The 27,899-nt window shown below is 45.3% G+C and overlaps 1 protein-coding gene across 49 annotated transcripts in view; it reads left to right on the top strand.

Moving 5' to 3' along the window:
- The window catches only part of NRXN3 (neurexin 3), a 1,829,497-nt gene that overhangs the window by 1,654,109 nt on the left and 147,489 nt on the right, over positions 1–27,899 (top strand). Inside the window, exon 24 of one of the 49 annotated variants that reach the window (XM_053245329.1) lies at positions 5,782–5,912. The exons of the other annotated variants lie outside the window; for them this stretch is intronic. Within the exon in view, the coding sequence (XP_053101304.1) occupies positions 5,782–5,787 (6 nt within the window). The 3' untranslated portion in view covers positions 5,788–5,912. Of the gene's footprint in view, positions 1–5,781; positions 5,913–27,899 lie in introns of those variants that run through there. 49 annotated transcript variants of the gene reach the window in all.

The following is a 27,899-nucleotide window of genomic DNA, read 5'->3' as shown; positions in this document are numbered from 1 at the left end:
GCTGAATGGGGATTTGAACTCGGGTCTCCCCAGTCCTAGTCCAGCACTCTAGCCACTACACCACACTGGAGACACAAACCTCCTACTAATTCCTGCTGCAAGGTCTTTTGTTTCCCAGTAAAATAAAGTCATTCTTTGTATATCCGTTGTGTTTCTTTCAATTAGAAGTGCGGAGCTGACACATACGCACCTCTAAAACCAAGCCACGCATCTATAGTTGCAATCCTATGTACTCTTACTTAAGAGGAAGCCCACTGAACTAAACCATTTACTTCTGAGTAATCCCAGCAAGCCTGCAAACTGTTCTCAAAACTCAGGAAAACAGCTGCTATTTCATGACGTCCGGTGGTCACACTCCCCACCCCTTCCGCCTCCCTCCCTGCCCTTCACACAGCCACAGCCTGTTTCGGATCTTATCGTGATGTTTTGGGCTTAACACATTGTATGTCCGTCATGGAATAGTAGGTGTTTTTCTGAGTTTTGAGAACAGGTTGCAGGCTTACTGGGATTACTCAGAAGTAAATGATTTCATTCAATGGGCTTCCTCTTCAGTAAGAGAAAGAGTTCTCTCTCCCTGCCCTGGACTGCTCCATTGCTTGCTTGCTTGCTTGCTTGCTTGCTTGCTGCTTCTGCTGCTATCACCACTCAGAGGATGAGAGGAGGCACTTCATGCCGTGTTGGGGCTGTCACCCCACTTCTCCACGTGCCCAGACGGAGCTCTGAGGGAAGGGCTGAGTGAGCATGCATGGAGGCACAGAAGCATCCAGAAAAGTAGCCTGAGAAAAGGAGGAAAAGAGAGAAAGAAGTTTACAGCCTTGTAGTAAACAAAGGGGAGAAAACAAAGGTGGTGGGGGAAAGGACTGCATTGAACGGCTCGGTCTGCTGCTATGCTGATGACTCCCAAACAAAATAGACAGTGGAAGATGGGGAAAAGAAGAGAGGAAAAGTTAACTGCTTTGCAGAGAATCAGGAGGGGACCTTGCATGCCATGTTCACCACCACCCCCTTCTGTCAACTCCTCTCTGCACTTTGTGGAAGCAGTCCTGGACTCATGTGTGATCTGCCCCAGCACCACACTCCCCTGGGGACGGCTCTGCTGGAGGATGTGCCCCTCTGACTGCTGCCAGGTATTAGTCCCACAATCCACTGCTTTGCAGAAAATTAATTAGGATAACATAGCTAGGTGCAGAGTGAGGAAAAGCTGTCATCTGCCTGAGGAAGCTAGTGGAGCGCAAAGGACATGCCCCCTCTGAGCTCATGGCCGGTCAGAGCCACTTTGCTGATCTGGTGACGCTATGCCCACAGCTAGGCTGCGGAGCTTGCTGGGACATCCTGGAACTGGAGTTTTCCAGGCCACAGTTTGCTGCGGGCCACAGTTTGGTGAACGTCTACAGTGCAAATTGGAGTTAGGAATTCTAACTCCGGTTAGTGCTAACTGCTGTTAATGTGTATTCCTGGAGACGGCCACTGTGTTCTACCCAGGTTTGGGAGCTGTGTGTGCTCCCAATTTTGGGTTGTGTGGAAGAGGAATACCTGGGTAGAAGTGATTGTGTGGAAGCAAAGTAGAAGGAAAAACTACCCAGGTTTCCCTCCTACCTTGCTTCCACACAATCACTTCTACCCCGGTTTTCCTCCTACCTTGCTTGTTCGCAACCAAAACATGGGAGCACACAGAGCTCCCAAACCTGGCTAGACTAGTTTTTTAATTGTGTGAATGACCTCAGGGTCTTCTAGAGGAAGCATCCCCCCCTCCCCGACTTCTGGTCCACTGCACCCAAGGTGGCTAAATAAGAAAGAAACTTAAGTGAACCAAATGCACATGGGTAAAGCAAGCAAGCTATGGTGCATGATACCAATGAGGGCAAATTTCCCCTTTACTTTAATTTGGGGGAATAAAAACCCTTATGAACAGTTAGAAGTCACATTGCAAACCTGCACCTATCAATTAAGTAGACGCTAAGGGCCAAATTTGGACATGGTGTTAAACACATCATCAACTTTCCATCATTCTCATATACATATATATGTATATGTATGTGTGTGTGTGTGTGTGTGTGTATATGTGTATGTGTATATATATATATATATATATATATATATATTAGCTGCAAGAGTCCTCCATCTGGATTGGGGCCATATTTAAAAGGAGGGCACTTAACATTTCCCCCCCTATGCTGCAGTCCTGGGAAAAAACTGCTCCTCCCCAAGTTCTTATTATTTTGTGCAACTCAAATACTCATCACTATTATTTGGGTGGTCCCTACCTCATCCAGGCCTCAGCATCATGACCTCATTCCCAAGGATTGGTTCCCTCTCCTCCCAGTAGTGAGCAAGTAGGACAGCCTTTCCCCCTTGAGGGTAGCTGGCAGGTATTGATCCTCACAAGTGTTACATATACATATAAATCCATATGTCCAATTGGAAAGGTAATATTTTTTTTTTACACTAGACCAAGGTTAGGCAACCTTGGCTCTCCAACTGTTGTTGAACTACAATTCCCATCATCCTCAGCCGCAATTTCCTGAAGGTGAAGCCCACAAAGTGATAGCAGGCAGTATTGTCCCCTTCCATAAGCAAGTCACAAATGAAATCCAAGGATTTAAATTACTGTTTATATTACCAGAATAGTTTTTATAACAAAGGGAGGGTAATGGCCCAGACGGACCATTTCTTTGCTTCTGTCAAGCCTGGTCATTTTGGATTTAGTGAGCACTTTTCTGCTGTTCAAACCCATTTAATGGCTGCAGTAGCTCAAGGTCATTTCCCCCGAAAACCATGGTTTCCTCCTCCGCCAGCTGAATGCCATTCTCCCTCTCCTGTGGACATTTTAAAGACGTCTCTTCTGTGATGGCAGTGAAAGGTGGCTCTGATTAGGCACCATCATTACTCATTGCCTCAAAAGAGGCATGCTGTTATGGACACTGGAGAATATATTATGAAGTGGTATTTTCACTGTGTTTCTTTGGCCCAGAAAATCGCAGATATGGAGGTCATTCAAATAATAAAAAACTCTTCTACCCAGGTTTGGGATCTGTGTGTGCTCCCAATTTTTGGTTGTGTGGAAGCAAGGTAGGAGGGAAACCTGGGTAGAAGTGATTGTGTGGAAGCAAAGTGGGAGGAAAAACTACCCAGATTTTCCTCTTACCTTGCTTCCAAACAATCACTTCTACCCAAGTTTTCCTCCTACCTTGCTTTCACACAAATGAAAATTAGGAGCACACACAGCTCCCAAACCCGGTTACAACACAATTTTTGATTGAATGACCTCATGGGATGATATAAATCTTTGGAGAGGACTGGGCATAATTTCCATACTAAAGGACTTCTCTGACATAACATTTGGCCCTCTAGGCATTCCCTAATTCCAAGTCTGCCATCTGTATTAGAGGTATTAGGCTAACAAGTAGCATAATAACTGCTAGGTTGAGAACGGGACTGAGATCCAGTAAAGGCCTTGATGTGGATGCAAGACAATAAGGTTGTGCACACGACCAGTCCTACCCGGGCTTGCAAAGCTCTAACCGGGTAGGGCTGGCCGTGTGGAGTGCTGGGATTGGTCCTGATCCTGGTGTTCTCTAACCAGGTTTTTTTACCTGGGCTAAAAGTGGGGGGGGGGAGGATGCTTGCATGCCTGTTCCTTCACTACCAGCTTGTGTGAATGCTCGGGCTGCCTGCAGCCCAAACATCCATAGAGCCATGGCAAGAGCACCCAGCAGCAGGAAAATCCCCCAATGCACCACATTCCTTGCATGGTGCATGGTGAGATGCAGGAGGTAGCAGCCTGCTTTCTCCCTGCTCCCTTGCCACTCCCGGAGCACTCATGTGCCGGTCATGTGGGCACATGGTGCTGGGAATCCCGGGAGTGGTGCCAGTCATATGGAGGAGAGGCCTTCCTCCTATACCTCTCCAGCCTGGGTAAATTTTGGATGTGAGAACAACCTTAATATCAGAGCATTGCTGCATAGTGTAGTGGTTGGAGTGCTGGGCTAGGACCAAGGAGACCTGGGTTCAAATCATAGGCACATAGGAAGCTGCCATATACTGAGTCAGACCATTGATCTATCTAGCTCAGTATTGTCTTCACAGACTGGTAGCAGCTTCTTCAAGGTTGCAGGCAGGAATCTCTCTCAGCCTTATCTTGGAGAAGCCAGGGAGGGAACTTGAAACCTTTTGCTCTTCCCAGAGCAGCCCCATCCCCTAAGGGGAATATCTTACAGTGCTCACACATCAAGTCTCCCATTCATATGCAACCAGGGTGGACCCTGCTTAGCTAAGGGGACAAGTCATGCTTGCTACCACAAGACCCGCTCTCCTCTCCGTGCCCAGCCATGAAACTCACTGGATGGCCTTGGCTGCAGTCAGTGGCTGACATCCTGACTAACAATGCACTTGTGTAACAAAGTTGCATCAACACAGGATAATCTTGTAACTGCAATAAAACAGAGGATGTGAGGAATTGTGCTTTTGAGCAAAAGGTTCCTTTAGAACAGATAAGGCATGTTGCAGGTTGTGCAGCTGCTGTGGAAGTGTATGCATGCTTGTGAGAACACAGGCTGCAGACATAGAAGAACATGCCTGGACAATGTCCTTGCACTAGTGCAACTTACATCGGCAAGCACACTGTTAGTCAAGATGCCAGCGACTAACTCATAGGCTAAGCTACCTCCAGGGGCATAGCCAGGGTGCTTTCCAGATTACACCCTGCAATGGGGTCACAGCAGATCTCGGAAGTGTGCTTCCACACTTCCTGTGTTGTGACACCGTAGTCCCTATTCTGACAGCAGGGTGCCATTCACATTTCCGATGCCTTGTTTTGAATTTATTCGCTGTGATATAGTGCTATGGCATCGTGTATCTGGCATAAAAAGGTTGCTGTTTTTTCAGGTTGTTAGTTTCCGCGAGACTGCTCCCCCTGCTGTTTACGTTTTGAATGTGATTTGCCTGAATGGAAGCATTTTGCTACTGTAGAGCAGTTATCTGGAAAGCGCCCAGTTTGAAGTGAGCTCTTGGGCAAAACACTGAAAATATGCAAAGTCGACATGGTTCCCCTCCCTCCCCCGTGTATGCCAAGGTCTGGTGTCTTTTTCCCAGCCGTGGATATGTGAATCCACAGATAATGAATACGGCCGTCCTTATTCACAGATAATGAATACGGACGCCCAGGGCAAGCTGCCTGCTTGTTGGTGGGGAGCACAGGTCAAGCCTCCTCTCCCCTCAGAACCCTCTTGGGCTCTCCACACTGCTCGGTGAAGAGCCTTACTGTCTGCTTGCTGAGGTGGTAGCACATCAAAAACCGATTTGTGAATGCAGATGTGAGGATCAGAAACTGGGTCTGTACTATATAAATAAAACAAAAATTAACATATGTAGGCTTGGGGTGAAGGTAAAGTGTGCCGTCAAGTCAATTTCGACTCCTGGCGCCCACAGAACTCTGTGGTTTTCTTTTGGTAGAATACAGGAGGGGTTTACCATTGCCGCCTCCTGTGCAGTATGATATGATGCCTTTCAGCATTTTCCTATATTGCTGCTGCCCGATATAGTACCAGCGGGGATTCGAACCGGCAACCCTCTGGTTGTTAGTCAAGCATTTCCCTGCTGCACCACTTGGGGTAGTCAAAGGAAATCCAAAGAAGAGATGGAAAAGACCCTCTTGGGGAAGCATTAAAGGTCACACTGAAGGTACAGAACAAAAGGGCAGCTGAGAAAATATGGGGCAGTTGGTACACCAGATAGAAGATCTGACATTGGGCAGTTGACAATGTTTTCATCCTTGATTTTCAGCACTGAGAAGACTGATTAGCCACTAAACCTCAAGAGACAAGGAATGAGGAAAGAAGATACTTGTTGATGTACTGGAATGTAAATATTGGCAGAGATGAATGTAATATTGGGTGTGGAAATATAATTTATCTGCATACCTTCACAATCAGATCTCTTGGAAGGAATCTGACATAATTGCTATGCTGAGGATTCAGTCCTATATTCAGATGAAACTTTGCTTCCAGGAAACACACACTTTTACAACATACATTGCAGTGCAACTTTGGTTTTAAAAGATCCCCCCCCCCTTCTCATTATCCTTATTTGAGCAGTATTCAAGTTAGATTGGCTAAGAATGCTTCGGCGCATGGGAGTCTCAGTTAAAGCCAGTTATAACTTGGTTGACTTGCCTTGGCACTGCACTGCCTGAAAGAGTTTGTTCTGGCTGGGCAACATGAAGAAAAGCAAAATTGCTTCTCTGTCTCATATGGAGGCAGTCACAATATTCAGAAGGTAAGTTGTCCAAACAAACTTCTTGTTTGTACTCCTGAGTAGGGGTGTGCATTTTGGAATTTTCTTGTTTTGATTTGTATCCAAATCAAAACACCCCCGTTTTGTTTTGTACCCAAATTTTCTGAATCCGAATCAGCCCTGTTTTGTTTTGTAGCCAAATTTTCCGAATCCGAATCTGAATTGCTTTGGATTATTAAAAAGGGTCCCGGGGCAAAAAGAGTGGGTGGTGGTGGTAGCGTCCAATGGGTGGAAGCTAGCAGCCAAATTTCAAAGGAATTAGGCAAAGGGCTGATTTTTTGTGAATTTTTTAAGTTTACACATCTTTAAGAATTTTCCCATAGGGAATAATGGAGACTCCAGCAAATGTATTGCTTCAAATCAAGGGGAAAGGGATGACCCAGAGCGGAGTGTGGTGGTTGGTAGTGCCCAATGGGGGCAAGGAATCTTCCAGAATTATTTCAAAGAAATTGGGCAAAGGGCTGATCTTTTGTGATTTGATGAAGTTTACATGTCTAAGATTTCTCCCATAGGGAATAATGGAGGTTTAGGTTTCAGCAGCCCCATAATTCCACTTGGAGGGCACTGGGGTTGCCCAGAGTGAGGGGTTGTGTAGTGCACATAGGGTGCCAACCACCCCCATACCCACAAGCCCGTGGGGTACTGGGTTTTGTTGTTTCTGAGGTGTTCATTGTAGATTCTCTGGTAGCATATGAGATTTTCAGTGAAAAACAAGAATCCACTCTCATATGCTACCAGAAAATCTACACTCAGAACACCACAGAATCAACAGAACCCAGCACCGCTTGGGTTAGCAATCCTTCCCCTGGCCAATGTGGGGTCAGTAAAGAGTGGCAAGAAGCAAAAGAGCCAATGGGGAACAAGGAGGGAATTGTCAGCAGGTCAGCCCATGATTTAGGTCACCGATCAGAAGGCTGGAAGGGTGGGAAATTCAAAGAGATGTCAAACGCAAAATGGAGACTGACTCAGAGATCACCACAAAATGGAGGTCCGAAACAACAAAACGTTTTGTAGCTGAAACAGGGACATTTTGTTTTGTATACAAAACTTTTGGATCTAGAAAATGGGTGTTTTGTTTTGTCTACAAAACACCCGAAACAGGCTGTTTTGGGTACAAAACGTTTTGTATCCGAAACATTTCACACATCCCTACTCCTGAGGGTACCTTGATTAGTAGCCACTGTGTTTTGTTCTGTGCAAACCCAACCCTGTGCTGAATGTAAGAAAAGATGATGATGATGATGATGATGATGATGATGATGATGATGATGATGATTGAGAAAGTTGTAGAAAATAAAGATGCAAAAATATTATAGGACTTCCGACTACAAACAGACAAACATCTGCCACACAATACACCAGATATAACTGTAGTCGAGAAGAAAGAAAAACCAGTTAAAATAATCGACATAGCAATACCAGGGGATAGCAGAATAGAAGAAAAAGAAATAGAAAAAATCACCAAATACAAAGATCTACAAATTGAAATGGAAAGGCTCTGGCAGAAAAAGACCAAAATAATCCCAGTGGTAATTGGCGCCCTGGGTGCAGTTCCAAAAGACCTTGAAGAGCACCTCAACACCATAGGGGCCACAGAAATCACCATCAGCCAATTACAAAAAGCAACTTTACTGGGAACAGCCTATATTCTGCGACGATATCTATAATAACAGCAGCAACATTGATAATAAAATTCAGCCATCCCAGGTCCTTGGGAAGGACTCGATGTCTGGATAAAACAAACCAGTCAATAACATCTTGTGTAAACAAGAAATAATTATAACTAGCTGACCGGGCGCATACCATCTGCACCCCTAGTAGCGCCGCCACCGGCGCGGCCGGGCCCAAGAGTGCCGCCGCGGTGGCCGGGCCCGAGAGTGCCGCCGCAGTGGCTGGACCCGAAAGTGCCTCCGCGGCTGGGCCCGAGAGTGCCGCCGCTGCCGCGGACAGGACCAAGGATGTCGAGTCCAGCATCCTATGTCCCGTCCCCACATTGGCCCACTAGATGCCTCTGAGAAGCCCAGATGAAGGTGGGCCCCCTCTCCTACTGTTGCTGCCTTGCCACTGTTATCAGAGGCATCCTTAATTTGGGCATTTAATGCACTTCACTTCACATAGAGCATTTGTGCCACAAGAATTTGTTGCCACAGGATGTGAGCGTGACCGCTAGTTTGGATCGCTTTGAAAAGAGATTGGACAAATTAATGGAGGATAAGTCTCTGATGGCCATAGGTAGCAACTCTTCAAGCCCCTTGAGACTGAGATCTTTCCTGACCTATTATCTGAGATAATTTTTCACTAGATTTATTTTATTTTATTTTATTCATTCATTTGAAGATTTAATATACTGCCCAATCCAAAGACTCAGGGTGGTGTACACGGCAAGAACAGCATCCAAGAGCAAAAACTAAAATAAAGCCTTAAATTAAAGGGCAAACGCCTGATGGGAAAGAAATTTTTTTCAATAAGAATTTAAAGGCTGAAAGGAAGGAGGCAGACCGAATCTTTGGGGGCAGGGAGAGAGTTCCAGAGTAGCAGGGCAGCAACAGGGAAAGCCCTTCCACAGGCCCTAGTACTATGCACCTCTCTAAGACCAGGGACCAAAAGAAGGGCAGCCTGAGATCTCAGACAGATTGAAGCTGAGACCTGCTGTAATCAAAGCAGATTCTCTGCCATTGAAGTATGGCCCCTTCCCTCATGAAGAAGTCCCAGTGGAGTGGGGTGGGGTGGACAACAGCAACGACCCACTGGCCAGGTCTTGTAACATGTTGTCAATTGTGGGTGAAAATAGCCCCAAGTGTTCTTCCTTATTGTTGGCTTTCCAAAATGAGAGTCGGGGCGGGGACACTTTCAGACAGGACAGTAACTTCTGTAAAACTTCCCTATCCTTAAAGGTTCCTCTTTAACGCTCTCTCTGCTCCACTGCTTAGAGCAATGTCTGATACAGCAGAGACTATCCATGAGCCATGCAGCCTATTTCTATGATGATTTTAACAAGCCCTCAGATCTGATTGCTAAGCAGTGGCCCACAGCGATGAAGAGCATTGTGCTGCCAGCCACCGAGAGATCTGAAAGTCTGTGGGTGGTGCTGAGTGACAAAGAGAGTGTCGTAGGAGGCTCTAATTAGCTCACTGGCCAAAAACACAGGGCTTCTTATTAAACTAGACCTTGAGCCCAGCACCTCCACTGAAGGAGCTTGTGGCACCTGTAAGAAGATGACCTATGAAGCATTTATACACACACACACAAAAAACAACAACACAAAAACACACACACGTCTGTCTGTCTATCTATCTATCTATCTATCTATCCACATTTATTTATTTATTTATTTATTTATTTATTAATGTGTGGCCCAATTCAGGGTGGAAGAGACAAATCAAAGCGAAAGCACACATGGCAACTTCTGGATTTTCCTTAAAATTAAAGAGAGCTCCCTTTGATTCAGTGTACTTTTGCATGACCTCCTCTCTGTGCATTCAGCAGCTTTTTAGCACTGGATGCTTATGACACGTCGTCAGTGGAAACTCTTTTCCCCAAAGAACACACAGTCGCATTATTAGACCACCAGATCACTGCTTTGCCCTTCTCTGTCTCAGTTCCCACCATTTTTCTCTCTGTAGCATTACCCGTTATCGTTCTCCCTTGACTACTCCTGCTCTCTCTTGTCTCCCCATCCTCTGCTGCCTGTCCCTTTCTTTCTGTCTTCACTCGGCTTCCTTCCCCACCCTCCTCCTCTGTTTATTGTGTTTTGTGCCTGCTGCAAAACCTTGCCTGAGATACTGTTGCAGAAGAATTGCCTTTCGTCCCCTTAACAAACTACATTTTTGGCCTTGCAGTTCTAGCCAGCTGGCACTTCGTCTCTTTACTGTTAGTATATGTCATTTCTACTTCCATCTGATGTACCAAATGCCAAAAGGGAATTTGTTACTGATTTTGTAGGCGAGATAATGAACCTCCACAGTGAAGCCTCTCGTTAGCTAATGGAAATGTTTCAGAAACGTTTTAGCAAAGGCTACCAACAGCATCTAAAACTGACCTTGTGCATTATACCTTGTTTGGATTTGTATATGAGAAGGGTTTCTTGCTGGTAGTTATCATACAGGCAAATGCATAGGCTTGCTTAGTATGGAAAATGAGAAGAGAATTTCACATAAGGGTTAAAAATGGCTCCTTCTGCAGAAGAGTCGTGCAAAAGTTGAAGTGAATTTCCTAAGCAGGGAATAAGTTATCCTCTTCATGATTAATCACCAGAAATGTTTGCTGTTTTTTTTTTAAATCATTTCCATTTGGGGATCGCAAGAGGTGTCTAGAATAAACATATCTAGAAGCAGCCATACACACTTGCAAAGAAACCAGCAGATAGGAATAGTAATTCAGAAAACTGACAGTGAGATGATTTCATTTGGGATTTAGGATCTCAGATCTGTGTTTTGTTATGGGGAAAGGAACAGCATGCAGAATGCAGAAGTTGCTCAAGGATACTTTTCTTCCAACTCCTTCAAACTTCTAGCTCTGGGTCACCTGTTTAGGTTCTTTAACAAACCCTTGTTCCTATCTTCATACATATGTTAATTACCCTAGCACAGCCAGGAAGATGGCTTTGTCTACTATTACTACTTCAGTTTTCCCAGGCAGGCAGCCTGGGAAAGTTAAAGTTAAGCCCTTTTGAGCACTGCTCCAAATTGCTACTTTTAAAGGACACATATAATGCTCAGTAACTGTGAATCATTGGGGGTGGGGGGGAGCTGAATAATGCCATTGGCTGTATTAACGGCACCTTCTGTCGCTATTCTGACATCACTGTTAATGGTTCGCTCGTATGAACTCCCGCCCCCTTTGCCTAAGTGTAGCAAAGATGCATTTAATCACCCTTTGGAAAAGATCTTTGTGAATCAGCACTATATCTTTATCTACTGGTGGTCACAGACTCTCCATCTTGCATTCTACCTCTTTTGATGCCACTGCTTGCAATTGTTTTCATTTCTTTTGCTTTCTCTATCCCCATTATGTACCTGCCATCTGAGGATAACTCTCCACTTATCTGATGACGTGGGCTCTAGTCCATGAGAGCTTATGTTAAAATAAATACGTGTGTCTTTAAGGCACTACAAGACAATTGATTTTCCTGCAACAGATTCACATGGCTACTCCTCATAGGAACATAGGAAATTGCCATATACCAAGTCAGACCCTTGGTCCATCTAATTTAGTATGGTCTACACACAGACTGCCAGCAGTTCTCCAAGGTGACAGTCAGGAGTCTATCGCAGCTCTACCTGGAGATGCCAGGGAGTGAACCTGGGACCTTCTGCATGCAACCATGCAGATGCTGTTCCACTGACCCCATCCCCCTAAGAGGAATCTTTTACAACATTCACATGTTCATTTGTTCCAAATGCAAACCAAGACAGACCCTGCTTAGCAAAAGGGACAATTCATGCTTGCTACCACAAGACCATCTACCCTCCCTCTTGAACATCTAACTCCTAGTCATACCTTATCTGGACCAGAAGTGCTTCTTTTTCTCTCAAAGGGCTGTGGAGGAGGAATCCCAGTCAAAATAGAGGCATATGGAAAGGGGGAAGTGAATTATTTTCCTTCATCCCATTTTCTGCTGAAAATCACCCCCCTGAAACTGTAATTTCCACAAAACTTGAGGGTCAACTTGATGCTTCATCGGGAGGGGATTGCTTCTTTAGTGGGGAAGGAGGGTAAAATGGCACCATCCCTGCAAATCGCAACTAGAATTGTCCCCCACAGCTGCTTTTAGAAAGAGGTGTTTCTAATGCAGAGCACACCTCTTTAGATTCCATATGCATGAACATCTTGTTTGACCTTAAAGCAACTCCTTCAGTAAATTCAAATTGATTACATCTCTTTTGTTAAGGGAATGTGAGTACCTTATCACCCTAAGGATGTGTTCACTCTTTCGTACAGGGAGGAGAGACAACCTTATCCTTCCATTTCCCTCCTCTTCTGTTGCTGCTCTTGGCACTGAGCAATTCATGCATGCAAAAAAGCAGGAGAAAAACTGCACATGAGTAAGCACCCCTAGCCAATTGGTCTGTTCCAGACTGTTGCTGGGGCCCTTCATTTGAGTACAGAGTGGCTGGCCAGGCTCCATCCAGATTTCTGTTTAAAATGGCACCTTTCCCAGCCAATTAGTTATTCTACAGCAGTACTCTTTTTGGTACAGATTGGCGAATTCTTTATATTTGGTAAAGATTGGCTTTCTGGGAAGGGAGCTATTTCAAGGGACAAGCTGGAGCCCTCCCTGCTCATAGATCTGCTTATGTGCAGAAACCCCCTGATACATTTCACTTGTTTTATAGAAACTCATTGGGCTTTCCTTGAAAATTCTGACATTTCTGCTTGGGAGGACCCCTGAAATTCATTTTCAAGTGTCACTTTTCTAACCATTCTGTGCCAACCCTACCTGTAAGTAAAGTTTCTAGGATGGAATTCTTCCCAATAGTGGATCCAGTGTTTCTGAGATGTCTGTAGGCATTTTAGCAAAGTGATGCTTCAATAGAAAAAGGAGCTCAGCCCTCAAGCTGAACAATAACCAGTGACCCTCACCCTGAATGTGCTATAAATTGCTCTAGATTTTCCAAGGCATATGCTGGGGAAATGATTAATACCAACACACCTTATGGAATTTTTGAGCATACATCCATGCAAATATATCACCACAAGTGCAGGCATGTCTTTCAAGTTCAGCTATGGGACTCCGTTCACACTGAGGATGAGAAAGCTTATTTTTGTGAGGCATTGGTCAAGACATCTCCCTCTATAGTATATGAATGAAGTAGTGTCCAAAGAGCTAGAAACAAAGGAACAAATTAGTCCATTAGCCAGGCCCACAAATTTTGGCCATTGTTACCATCTCAGGGGACAAATACTCATAGTGATATTTGGCAATGTCTGTCCCACGAGGGATGGAAAAATAGCCTTGTTGCACAAGCAGCTTCCTGGGTATTATCATCCCTTCTTTATCCCAGCCCGCACACCATTAGAGTAATATTGCAGCCATTTTTGCATAAGGGTTAGGACCAGGGTTAGGGAGGGTAACAATGAACAAATTGTTTTACTCTCTCCATGGAGTAATCTTAGGAGAATGTTCCTGCCAATTTTTAATTCCGTTCCTCTCACACCAATAAAATGTCATAGTAGTTTTTGTGTTAAGACTTTTAAAAGCTTTTAAATCACCATTGTAAATTAGGCCACTACAGGCCTAAGGGTCAGTGCACGAAGAGCTTGATAACCCACTGGAAGCTGAAAGTATTGCAATGTTATAATCTATTTCCCATCTATGGGGTGCAGACCTGGTCAAAATTCACCATGGGCATTCTTTCCCCCCAGATGGTATTGACCACACCAGTTCATGAACTAAAGAGCAATATTTCTTTGCAGCTCCATCAGCATGCCTTTTCTTTCCAGTGGAATCTCTTTGCAATATTTACATTGAACTTTTATTCTCTGGTTGGCCTTTTTAAGGTGAATGGGACTGTGTGTGCAGAAGCTCTAGCGGAAGCTGAACTGTGATTTCACATGTCTCTGCTCCATCCTTGCTTGGATGTTGCATTTGTAGCCTTGTTGCTACGTATGTCCATACCTCGTGTTGTGACATGAGGTGCCATGCAAGAAACAAGTCCCACTGTTTCCAGTGAGGCTTCCCAGATACATGTGCACAGGATTGCATCCTTAGTGTGTGAATTTAAATCTATGTGAAGATAAAGCCAAATGAATGCTTCCTTCCCCAAAAGTTGCGAGGACATGACAGTAACATGGAGATGGCATTATGCTGGGGTTGGACATCCAAAAAATGGTACCGAGGGAAAGAGTTATCCTCCGTCTCCCTGCATGCCACCATCCTGACCAGGATTGTCCCCCACAGTTGATTTTCAAGAGAGATGCTTGCCGTGCAGAGCACACCTCTTTAGATAGCTTTTGCAGGACACACTTACCTGGGAGGAAGCCTCATTCAAACCTTTGGGATTTGCTTCTGAGTAAACATACACAGAATTGCACTGCACCTCATATCATGAATTACATACATGTGTAGCAGCAAGGATACAAATGCAACATCCAGCACAGATGGTACAGAGGAGGCACATGTAAAATCACTGTTAACAGCTTCAGCTTGAGCTCCTGCACGCAAGAAGCTGATCACAAACTGAACACCATGCTGTACAGAGTAAACAATGCCAACCTAATAGGGAAGTGCTGTGTAGAGAGTAAGGTAGAGTGACTTTCCCATCTGCCTTCTTCCCACATTCTGTTCCTGTTCTGCCAATGGCAACTCAAGGGGGTACTGGAAGTTCAGAGTCTTGTGGATGAATCTAGGATTTCCTTAGCTCTACAGAAGGATAAATAAATAGATGCATCGTGGCAGACCATCAGCACTGCAGACAGTGAAGTTAAAACTACAACAGATGACAAGCTGTACACATTCTGTCTGAGCTAAGTAAAAATAGCCCCCTCCGTGTGGAGACTATATCAATTTGTCTTTGGCAATATGTTCTTCCCTCAACCTAACACAAACCTGGCTCAGGTTATTTCTGATGGACATCTGGTGTGGCTAGAGAAAGAGCAAGTGATGGCGCAGTTGCGTAGGGAACAGCTGGGTGCCGCTCTTGCGCATGGGTTTTGCCCAGAGGAAAATGATTCCAATGCAGAAAGCTCAGATGATTCTTCTCTACGGCTAGAGGCACTGAAAAAAAGAGCAGAGCAGCTGTCACACAGTTTCTACCATGGCCAATTCCAGCACTTGCACTTTGCGGAAAGGAACGCTTTATGAGCATCTGATGTAAAATTTCTGCAGGGGTTTTGCATCATCCCTTTCTGCATTGTCAGAGAGAAAAGGAGGGCAGAAAGGCAGTAGAGGTCAAGTGGCAAAAAGCGGAATGCACGAGCAAAGGAAACTTCTGGCTTTCTGTGACATTGAGCAAGTTCTCTGACCTCTCTCTCCCACCACTTGCTTTCCTTTGGTAGAATACAGGAGGGGTTTACCATTGCCATCTCCTGCGCAGTATGAGATTATTCCTTTCAGCATCTTCCTATATCGCTGCTGCCCAATGTTTGTTTCCCATACTACTATTTACAGTATATACCACTTTTCAAGAAAAGAAGGTTCATAGTAGTTTACGAAGCAAAAACAAAAGCAATGAGAAAGTGAGAATGAAAAAATGGTTCTCTGTCCCAAAGCAGCTCACTATCTAAAAGGAGACAAAAGGGAGACACCAGTAACAGCCACTGAAGGGCGGGGGTGGGGGGGGGTGGCGGCTATACTGGGTTGAATAGAGACTGTTGCTGTAACTGTGCTAATCAGAAGAGAGATCACTGGAAGATGCCTGTTTATTCAGTTAGTAGGAGCTACCTGCCCATCACATCAGCTTGGTAGACTAAAACCCCCATGCTCAACACATTGCAAAGAAGCAAGTTCTGTTGAAATCAGTGACTTAACCCACAGGTCAATGTGTTTTGAGGATGGGTGTGTGAATACTTCAGCCAGTAATTTAATGTGTCTGCCTTGCTAATAGAGGCGGAATGGATTTGACCTCTTTTCGCCTAATGTAATGGTCCTCAAAATATGAAGTGGATGTAGGCCTTCCTCAGAGGGCGCAGATCTCTCCTCAGTCCCTCCCTTTCTGTGCATGGATTTGCCCAGGGAGGAAATACTTCTATGCATTCCCAATTACCCTTTATTTTCTTTGTGCTGGATGTGTCAGTAGAGCAACGTTCTATTTTTGCTTCCTCAGTGACCATTCTCCCATGGACTTTAGCAGGGTTAAGTCTCTTTCCCCGCACCACAATTTCAATCTAGATTGTCCCCCGCATGCATTTAGGAAAGAAGAAGCATGTGGCTTCGTAGCACAAGCTTCAAGTAAAGTAATGTTTAGTTTAACCTTTGCGGGCAGCAGCTGAGCAGTGTTTGGAAGGCAAAGAGCATTTCCATCCTTTTTAGACAAGGCCCTTTATCTAGAGATCCAGGGATTGAACCTGAGCATTTCTACTGGGGAACGTTTGTACGTAACAGGCGAGCCAAGGTCCCTACACTGAGTCTGGGCAAAGTCAGCTGAAAATCTTCCTTTTACAGCATTGCATCACTGAATGCATAACTGTCGTTCTGGGCTCATAATTCAACCAGCTGTCAGCCACATGTGGCTGTTCTGCTCTCAATATAGTTTTATTTTGTGCTGTCTTAATTTTTGCTGAAAAGGAACTAAGGCACATACTTTGAAATACTGAAGGGCCAAAAAATGTATTTTCTTTTGAAAAGTTCCAACATTCTGAGCTGCCCCTTTGAAGCTCTGTACAGTCCCGTCGTCTTCCTCCTCTTATTGGATTCACAGCGGTTCCCTACCTTCCTCTCTGAATCCATGCTGCCTGCCTCAAAGAATTTCACAACCTTCCTCTCAAAACCACAGGGTCCCCTGCGCCCCTTCTTGCACTCGCGCCGGAGGCGATTGCCCCACCCTGCCTCATAGAAGGGCCATCCGTCCCATGCTAAAGCTAGATCAAGAGTAAGGTAATGGTTCCTGTTCTTACTCTGACATCATGTGGGGAGAAAAGGGGGAAATGGTATTGAGCAGCACTGAGGCACACAGTGTAGTAAGTGAGGGGACATTTTTGTCTCTGCTCACAGCCCCTCCAAAAAAAATCACCAAAAGGAGGGGCACTGTTTGCAGCTTGCTAGCAGGGTTGTGAAGGTGGCGGAGGTATCTCGCCTCACAGTTTTGAATGGCATGTGCTGCCAGTAATGTGGTAGAGTCTACTTGCTGACATTCTGACTTATGAAATGCTTGCAGAACGATGTTGCACCAGTGCAAAGGTGTTCAACTAAGTACTTCCAGTGACTCTGGAGCTGGCATTCCAGACTAGTGTTGCATAATCTGAGACACGTCTCATCTATATATTTATTTCTCCTAGGCGTACCCGTCGCTAATCCTATGTGTGGCAGCTCTCATGAGAGCAGCTGCTTGGGAGATAGTGATGGGAAGGGAGACAATGGCAGTAGTGGCAGGCTGCCCTGGCCCTCCTTGGAGGACGTGGTGGCAGGCCAGCCTGGCACTTGGCCGGAGGAGGTGGCCACGGGCCGGCCTGGGCCGGCCTCTGGGAGGAGGGCAGCAGCGGCAGTAGGCTGGCCTGGCCTGTCCAACGGAGGAGGTGGTGGTGGGCTGACCTGGCCCTGGCCCAGGCCCAGCCACCAGTCAGCCAGAGGAGATGGCAGTGGGCCAGCCTGGCCCGGCTGCTGGGAGGAGGAGGAGGAGGACAGAGGAGGCAGCGGACCGGCCTGGCCCTGGCCTGCCCGCCTGCTGGGAGGAGGTGGTGAGCTGGCTTTCTGGATGGCCCGCAAGCCATAAAGCATGTGGGGGAAGAAGAAGCGGGCTGGCCAGCCAGCCCTTCACAAAGCATGGTGAGAGGGGCAAGAAGCGGGAGGGAGGGAGCAGCCAGCATGGGAGGAGGGAGAACAGCGGTGGTGGCTGGGCTGGCGGGAGACTCAGATGCTCTGCGCCCTGCTCAGCTAGTTTCTTTTAAAAGGGAACTTTTGCATGAGAGCACAAGAGTACAGTTTTGCAAATCCTGGGGTGTTTTTTTTAGTGCAACTATGCGACCTTACTTAGGAACATAGGAAACTGCTTTATACTGAGTAAGACCCATAGTCCATCTGTCTACACCAAGTGTTCCCAACCTGTGGTTGTTGTGGCTGGGGATTATGGAAGCTGTAGTGTAGCAACATCTGGACTGCCACCAATTGGGAACCCCTGTTCTACACTGACTGGCAGTGACTTCTCCAAGGTTTCAGGCAGGAGTCTCTCCCAGCTCTACCTGGAGATGCCAGAGACTGAGCCTGGAACCTTCTGCAGGTGCAGCATGTGGAGGGGTGGGACTAGTAAAGACGTTGGGGGTACACAGAAGGTTGGGATTTTCCATAGACATTGTCTAAATAATTTGTATGGGGCATGTGTCCTTAATTTGAACTAGCTGCCCGGGCACACAGCATCTGCGCCTCTAGTTCTCCCTCATTCTCAGTCCTCCCCCCTCCTCTTCCCTCTTCCCCCCTCCAATGTTTGTTCTCTCTGGCCGGCCACTTTTTCCAACTGCCCACCACTTTCTTCCCCCGGCCGCCACTGCTTTCTCTCCTGCCTGCCATAGCCCGCCCCACTGCAGCTGCTTTTGCTTTCCCACCACCACCACTTTCTTTCTGCCCCGCTCATCTGCTTTCACCTTCTCTCCCCTCCTGCCACTGCCGCTTTTTCTCCCTGCCTGCCTGCTAGCCTGTCCATTGGCCTTATGTTCCCTGCCGCCGTTGCTTACCTCAGATCTCTCTCTCTCTCTCTCTCTCTCTCTCTCTGTGTGTACTAGCTTGGGGGTGGAGTCACTATGTTTGTTTGTCTGCTCCTCAGTTGCTGTCCAGAATTTTAAAACTGAGTTCTTTTTCTCACTGCACAAGAGACTGTTAGTTAGTTTATTGTTTTCTTCGCCTGTGTTTAATCAGGAATAAATATCAAACTCTTGATTCTCAGTTAAAATTGCTTCCTGTACAATTTCTTATAAAGGATAAGGAATTTCTCTGCAACACAGAAGAGGCAAAATGTGTCTCTGGGTGGGCGAGCTGCGTCACACATATTAGATTTCTGAAACAGAAATAGGGGCAGGTGGGGAGCAAACTACTAGTCCGAGGGGGTGCTTCCACCCTCCCCCCCACCCAGAACCACCCTTGAGCATCCACTGAGCAGTGCCAGATCTTCTTGCACTAGTACAACTTTGCTTATGATACAAGTGCTTCATTAGTCAGGATGTCAGTCCCTGTTATTGACTCAATCCTTTTATCATGCATGAGCATAATTAGATCACCAGGCTGACATCTCAAAGGCTAGCAGAAAACAGAAATGTTGTTTTCCCCTGGCCAGTTCTCCAGGCTGACTAGCACAGTTTGTCAAGGACAATGGTGACAACTGTGGTGTGTGGACTGGGAAACCATCTTGGGGGAGTGTTCTGCTCTGCCACTCTCTATTGCCTGGGATTTCAGCCAGGGCCAATGGATAATGACTGCTGAGCTGTAGCCATGTTGCAGTTGGGCAGAAGAGCTGATCATGTTAGTCCTAAAATGACATAAATTTATGGAAATGCTGCCAGAAGAACTTGCTTGTTTTTAGGTCGAGGCACCGTAAATGCCCTCAGGTAATCGGATCCAATAAAAACACTGGCTGGCTTGACCTTTGAAGCTAACAAATTGTGCTGCAGTCTCTCCCAATCGCTCTTATTTATTCACTTCAATGGTTGTTTAAAGTTTGTTTGTTTGGAACAACCACTACAAAGGGAAATGTCTATGTGCTGATGCGTTTCCTACTTGTTAAAGGAGACAAGTTTTAAATCAGGGTTTTAAAAAGAAGCTTTAATTTTGAACAAAAATAAGGCTGCAGGGGGGAAATGCAGAAATGGGTGTACCTTTCAAAATGCACAAATGAATAATCTCCCATGCATCCTTGCACCACTTTGGATAGCGTTGCTTGCTAACTTGGCAAAGAGACACCTTATAACATTGTGATTCTCTTTATTTAACAGGGGGAAAATAACTAGCCCTATCCACCCCTAGCACAGTACCTCCAGTGACTGTTGCTACTGTCTGTCTTATGTTTCTTTTAGATTGTGAGCCCTTTGGAGACACGGATCCATCTTATTTATTTATTATGTCTCTGTGTGAACCTCCCTATATTTGGAAGGGTGGTATAGAAATTGAATTATTATTATTAATATTAATATTAATATTATTGACCAAAAGAATCTCAGTAGTAATTGGCACCCTAGGTGCAATTCCAAAACACCTTGAAGAGCACCTCAACGCCATAGGGACCACAGAAATCACCACCAGCCAATTACAAAAAGCAACTTTACTGGGAACAGCCTATAGTCTGTGACGATATCTATGACAATAAAATCCAGCCATCCCAGGTCCTTGGGAAGGACTTGATGTCTGGATAAAACAAACCAGTCAATAACACCTGTCTGACTCTGTAAACAATAATTATTTCATGTTTACACAGTCAGACAGGTGTTATTGGCTGGTTTGTTTTATTCAGACATCGAGTCCTTCCCAAGGACCTGGGATGGCTGAATTTTATTGTCAATGTTGTTGCTGTTGTTATAGATATCGTCGCAGAATATAGGCTGTTCCCAGTAAAGCTGCTTTTTGTAATTGGCTGATGGTGATTTCTGTGGCCCCTATGGTGTTGAGGTGCTCCTCAAGGTCTTTTGGAACTGCACCCAGGGCGCCAGTTACCACTGGGGTGATTTTGGTCTTTTTCTGCCACAGCCTTTCAATTTCAATTTGTAGATCTTTGTATTTTGTGATTTTTGTGTATTATTATTATTATTATTATTATTTTATATATAATCAAATGCCAGATTGCCCATTTGCTCTATTACTACAGTCATCTCTCACTAACCACGAGGGTTCTGTTCTGGCAAAAGTTTGCCATTGGTAAATTCGCAGTTAGCAATTGAAATCAATGGGAAACAGGGGGTTAGGGGAACTGCAGTTGCGAAGGGACAGAAAAATCAAAGAAAAATTACATTATTATTTTTTGCCAAAAATCATCCAGGATCCCTTAAAATGACCAAGAATAAGCAAGAGGAGTGAGCAAATTGAACCTCTGGAAAATTTTGAACTCCCCAAAATTGCTCGAAGACATTTTTGAACCCCCTCAACACCACTCAAAGTCACTTTAAATCATGAGGAGTTGGCAGGGTCAGCAAGAGGAATGAGCCTGAGGAATTGAACCTCTGAACCACCCCAAATTGTGGGGGGAAACCCCCAATTCACTAAAAAATCTCACCAAACCACAGATATTTGGGTCACAGTTGGCATGACCGGTCACAAATTTCCCAGTCGCGGATACTCAAACTTCCTTCAGGTTTTGAGGGGTGACTGTATTATGATTATGATTATGATTATTATGCTATTTACACACAGTCTACCAGATGTTATTGACTGGATTTGGTATTTTAATTATCGGGCCCTTCCCAAGGGTCTAGGATAACCAAAGAAAAATTAAAGACAGCGTATTATTAATTTATTATTATTATTATTATTATTATTATTATTATTATTATTATGTGGATAATGCAAACTAATACATCACCATCACTCTGAACACCATCATTCTGAGCTGACTTGTTCCTCCTTAGGACAGGACTAGCATCAGTGAGTTTAAATTACAAGGAAGCTGATCTAGCCTTCTTAACTGTTTGACGGTGGAACAGCTTGCCTCATGCAGTGGTGGGCTCTCCTTCTCTGGAGGTTTCCAGACAGAGGCTAGCATGTCTCAGGGATGTTGTAGCAGTTTCCCGAACTGAACAGGGGGTTGTACTAGAAGGCCTCCAAGGTCCATCCCACCTCTAACATGTTGTGAGAAACACTGGTGCCGCTGTGCTAACAAAGTAATGCAACTGGAGGGAGGCTACAGCAGCGGGATTCTCCTTCTCCCACGCATGGTGCCTATCCCCAGCAGCACACCGCATGGAGCACGCCCTCCCTTTGGAGGAAGCTTCTGCCACTGCCATCACCACACCTTCCAACATGTCCCTATTTTCCCATTCACCTGAATGGGAAAATAGGGATATATTGGTAGGAATGCATCACCACTGGAAGTGGGAACGTGCATTGTCTTAGGGGGCCACTGCCCATGAGAACATGGGCCACCTATGCCCTCCCTACACCACTGACCACATCAGACTGTAGGTTGGAGGCAGCCGATTGAATATAGTGCTATGTGAAAAGCCACTTCCATGCAGAAAATGAATAGCCTAGTTTTCTCTCTGCGGATCTAGTTTTCTATGTGTTGGAAATGTTTCTATATGCAGAAGAGTATTCAGACCCTATTATCCCACACTTGCAGGCTGAAACAACACAGCCATGGCAGCTAGCAACCTTGCAAAGACATTCTGAAATAAGAGTGTCTCTCCATTGCTGACTGTGACTCACACATACAGTGTTGGATGTATATATTCTTGTGGCTGTATTTAAATCCCTACATAGGTTAAGCAGAGGGCCCTGATGTGCCCTGTCAGAAACCTATGGAGTACACATTTTGTAGTGCTATGAATGATGAAATGCTAGCATGGACAAGAAAGACAAACGTACCTTTATATACTTTATAGGTATATCCGCTGCCACCTAAGGGTGCAGTGGGCAGATGACTTGACTAGCAAGCCAGAGGTTGCCGGTTCGAATCCCCACTAGTATGTTTCCCAAACTATGGGAAACACTTATATCAGGCAGCAGCAATACAGGAAGATGCAGAAAGGCATCACCTCATACTGCGCGGGAGATGGCAATGGTAAACCCCTCCTGTATTCTAACAAAGAAAACCACAGGGCTCTGTGGGCACCAGGAGTCGACACTGACTCGACGGCACACTTTACCTTTTACCTTTATAGATATATCCAGGCTTTGACAGATAGATTAGTTGGTTGGTTTGGGATCAGAAAATTGTGCCAATGGTTTGCCAGGAATTTGAAACTGACCTGCTGTTTACATTTAGATTTGAGTACATGTTTAGTCTGTGCAAGATCCCCACTTTTGCAATAATGGCGTGCCTACCCTTCCATAAGAGATCAATTCAGTCTGGCTGTCTAACAATGAAAACCCATGACACTTATGCTCCCCTATCCACTGGCTAGATGGGGGGCATACTTGTCTTCTGTCATGTACAGCCTGAGACTTTTGATTTCACCAGGTTCCACCTGCACTACAACCAAGAGAGTAAGGCTTTACCCTCCAGCAATTTGCTACAAGAGCTACATTTACCCATGCAGTTGACAAGAAGCATGTTACCCTTATGGGATGTGGTAGTCTGGACTGGGATTGCTCATCTTAGAGGTCAAGCAGGGATTTTTAAAAATTATTTGTTTCTGCCCTGAATCTCATATAGAGGAGAAGAAGGCTCTTCAGAGGACTTCTAGTTCAGAGGACTAGAATGGCTGGGAACTGAAGAATGATTCTTTTTAATATAATATTTTACTAAATTTTCAAATATTAGTATAAGCACGCACACACAAAAGATTAAGGGAAGTTTAAAAAAAATGTATCAAATAAATCATTGTGACCAGGGCATTTTGAACAGTCTAATACAATACAATACAATACAATACAATATTTCCAATAGTCAGAAGAAAAAACTGTTCTCATCTGACATCTGGTTCTTAGGAATCAATATAAAGTATACTAATACAAATTGCACATTCAAGATTTTAATTTATGTTGCTTGGCATAGAATGAATTCAGCCTGCAGTCCATTCAGCCTACATACTAAGTTAAAAGTTATTATTGCTGGTGCACTCCCTATGCACTAGGAATGGGGGTCAATTGACAACTTGTGTCATGTCCCCAGATCTGGTGCCCACATCCAATTGGGGGATGAAATGGACAGTTCAGGAGATGAGACAAAATGGGAAGGCCTTACAGTCTAGACCAGGCCTGATCAACTTAGGCCCCCCAGCTGTTTTTGAACTAGAACTCCCATAAATCCCAGCCACAGTGGTCAATAGCTAGGGATTATGGGAATTGTAGGCCAACATCTGCAGGAGGGCCGAAGTTGAGCAGGCCTGGTCTAGACCCTGTGTGACTTCACACCACCAGGATCCCCCACACCAGAGGAACCAAACACAGCACTCCCCACCCCCCATGACCTGAAGACATGGCTCTGCCTTCATCCTCTAGCTTGGAGGAATCTCTCAAGGACCTGCCAGATCAAGAAGAGGTCCTGCAGCATTGCCAGAGCCAGCACTTAGAATGCTGGACAAAGCTCCTTTAAACAGCAAAGCCTTCCTTGGGCACATGCACAGCCAATCCATTCTACCTAGGCAGCAATAATAAAAGCTGTCAGCTGGCCCAAAACATCTGCTGGAGCAACATCAATTAATGCTTTCATATCTAGACCTCTTGCTTTCCTGCCCACAGCTATCTGAGATCATGACTCTTTTTTCCCTTGGAGTTGCCTGAGGTCTATGTCCCTCCAAAATCCCCGCCTTGCTGAGGACCACAGCTTGACCTAGAACACAGCTTGAACTAGGATAACTTGAAACAAGAAGGTTAGAAAGAGAAGGGGCCAAACTCAATAGGTTTTCTTGGTGCCGTCCAAGTATCCTTTCATCTCTGCCTGAATGCAACCCTCTCTTGTGTCAGGAGAGATGACTGGTGTACAGGTGCTGTTAAGCTGGTGACAAAGTTGACTTAAAATTATATACAGCCCATTTGGAGGCCAGTGCCATGCCAGTGGTAAAGAAAACATCTTGCTTTGCTACCACACTGTCAATTCCTATCCAACTGTTGCAGGTGGCTAATGGACTTTAATACCCAGAGAACAATTGTTATGGAGTGGTCAACATATACAGTTGTTATTTCTTAAAAGGTAGATCTAGTGTCTGTCCCATCTGCATGCTTATGCAGTGTATTAGAGACTTCAGAGATAAATATTACTCATATCTGTTGGAGATGGAACAAGAGAAAGTTTTTCACCTGCTCCCACATCTTGCAGTTTCTTGGATTAGTTTCAAGTCTCTTTTGCAGATGTTGGCAGGTTGCTCTCTGAAATCCTTGCTGTTGCATGTCACTTTGGCCCTTGCCCATCTTGGTTCGTAAATGCTAGCCGGGAGACAACTGAGCTGCTCTGGGGAAGAATCAGCATTGCTTCACTGATGGAGGGAGTCCCTCCAACTCCGCTAACGGAGGATGCGATTAAACTGTTCTTGAAACAAGGAGGACTCCATAAAAGCAGCTTAGTGTACTAGGCATGGCTGGGTTTTTTTTTCTGATCGAAGAGGTAATCATTGTATTATTGCATTGATTCAGCTATAGGCTGAGATGAAAAGTGAGATAAGAGGTTGTTTGTGGAGAATGTGTAAAGAAAGGTATACTAGAACACACTAGCACAGGCCTGCTCAACTTAGCCCCCCTCCCCCATTGTAATTGGACTAGAACTCCCATGATCCCCAGCCACAGTGGCCAATAGCCAGGGATTATGGGAGTTGTAGGCCAACATCTGCAGGAGGGCCGAAGTTGAGCAGCCCTGCTCTAGCATGAGTTAAAGGTATCTTGTTTCCCCCCCGACATATTTGTCCTTTACATTCTAGTGCTTGTTCAGTGGCTGTGCTCTCCCTTCCTATAAGTCTTCTCCAGAGCCATAAATAATAATAATTATTATTGTTATGAATATTTATATACCACTTCTAAAAAAACAAATCTATAAAGTGGTTTACAGAGAAAAAGAAATAAGAATAAGATAATTCCTTGTCCCAAAGGGCTCACAATCTTAAAAACTAAACAAACAAACAAACAAAACACAAGATCAACACAAGCAACAGCTACTGAAAATATGCTGTGCTGGGGTTGCATGGGGACGGTCACTCTTGCCCTGCCAAACCTAAGAGAGTCACCACTTTAAAAGGTGCCACTTTGCTCAGGGAGTCAGGGATATATGTGGATAAATCCACACTGGTGCATCACTTGATATCCTCATGCGTTAGCAGCCTATGCAAATGAGCTGGAGGGGTGAAAATGAGCTGCAGCTGCTTTGGTACTGTCAGCCACTCTCTCACTCCCTCCTGGCCTCACCTCAGCTGCAACTGAGCCGTGCGGGCTGGTCAGCCATCCATGGGGAGGAAAATCCCCAGCTCTGGTCATTTGCCTGGTTGGAGATTTCCCTCCCCTACCAGGCGAATGATTAGCCCATATGGCTCAATTACAGCTAGGGCGGGGCCAGAAGAGAGTGAGAAAGTGGCTGCTGATATTGAAGCATCTGTGGCTCATTTTCCACCCTTCCAGCTTGTTAGCACAGACTGCTGTTGGCCTCAATGATTTTTGTCAAAGTGATTTAGCATTAAATGAACATCACTAACATACGATGAAGTGTTAAGTTAAGTTGTGCCATCGAGTTGGTGTCGACTCCTGGTGCCCATAGAACCCTGTGGCTGTCTTTGGTAGAATACAGGAGGGGTTCATTGCTATCTCCCACGTAGTATGAGATGATGTCATTCAGCATCTTCCTATATCGCTGCTGTCTGATACAGATGTTTCCCATAGTCTGGGAAACATGCTAGCAGGGATTTAAACCAGCAACCTCTTGCTCCCTAAGCAAGTTGTGGAGAGGAGAGCTGGTCTTGTGGCAGCAAGCATGACTTTTCCCCATAGCTAAGCAGGGTCCACCCTGGTTGCATCTGAATGGGAGACTTGATGTGTGAGCACTGCAAGATATTCCCCTCAGGGGATGAAGCCTCTCTGAGAAGAGCAGAAGGTTTCAAGTTCCCTCCCTGGCTTCTCCAAGATAGGGCTGAGAGAGATTCCTGCCTGCAACCTTGGAGAAGCCGCTGCCAGTCTGTGAAGACAATAGTGAGCTAGATAGACCAATGGTCTGACTCAGTATATGGCAGTTTCCTATGTTCCTAAGTTACTTCCCCACTGTGCCATTAGGTGGCTTAATTATTTCTTTAAAAGTCAGCATGCAGTCCAGTAGCTTTACTGAACTCTGCTGTTGGAATGCTATATGGAGCAGAAGCAGCCACCACTCTGGCAAGGGCCACTGAAAAGCAAGAGAACAGAGCTGAAGAGGATGGGAGTAAGGAGTTGCTCAAACATGATCTATGGATGATATGGCCCTGGATCTGCCCGGGAAATCTTATATTTCCTAAAGATGTTACAAGCTACTTAACTCAAGCAGGAAAAGAAATGGATTAGGTGACCAAAAAGGTAGGATACATAAATTAGATTGAGCTCAGTCAGATATGGCAGAACAATTCGTGTTTCTCTTCTGCAGAGGCTGTTATCGCTGTTTCCATTTTTCATAACTGTCAGTTTGCCCTTTTCTCTGAAATAAAAGGGAGAGCAGGGGAAGGGCTGGTGCACTCTGAGCATCCATGTCCCCAGGTGCCAGCGAATATTCAGCTCTGGCTTGGATGGAGGCCAGTATAAATTTCTCAGGGTTATGCAGCTCTGGTCTGAAAAACATGGAGATGAGGAATAGCATGCATGAAAACCTAAATTGTACAGTCTGCCAGTGAACAAGAGGAGCGGCAACCAAAATAAGGTACCCAGAGTCCTTAGCAAAAAGAAAGCAGACCCTTTGATATAGGGCTGCAGAGAGGTAGTCTGGGGCAAAACATGTTCTGGGGACTGCCCTTGGGCTCCGCCTCTGCCAAATGACATCAGAGAGTTGCAACAGAAATGTAGTATGTTGGGGACCCACAGCCTTGGGGGGTTTGCCCACCCTTTTCTGCAACCTGTTTAAATAAATGATATGGGGTGTTTGTCTGTTTGCGGTATTCTCAACAAAGCAGAACTTCCAAAATTTTGTTTTCACTGAATTTTTCTAAGAACCCCTTTGTCCTCCTCACTCTCTTCCTTTCTTCCTCCCTCTCCCTCCCTCTTTCCCACCCTTCCTCTCTCACCTTCCATTCTTGTTCTGTCTTGCCTCTGCTCCTCATTCTCCTCCACCCTCTTTGCTCTGTCTTTATCTTCTCCTCTTTCTTTCACTCTCTTCCTTTCTTCTTCTCTCCTCTTTCTTCCTCCCTTCCTCAATCCTCCTGTCTCTAGCCTCTGGAGT

This window comes from Hemicordylus capensis, chromosome 1 (assembly GCF_027244095.1).
Source record: "Hemicordylus capensis ecotype Gifberg chromosome 1, rHemCap1.1.pri, whole genome shotgun sequence".
In the NCBI taxonomy this organism is placed as follows: Eukaryota; Metazoa; Chordata; class Lepidosauria; order Squamata; family Cordylidae; genus Hemicordylus; species Hemicordylus capensis.
The sequence above is the reverse complement of the archived record's forward strand: the minus strand, read 5'-3'. Positions and strand labels throughout refer to the sequence as shown.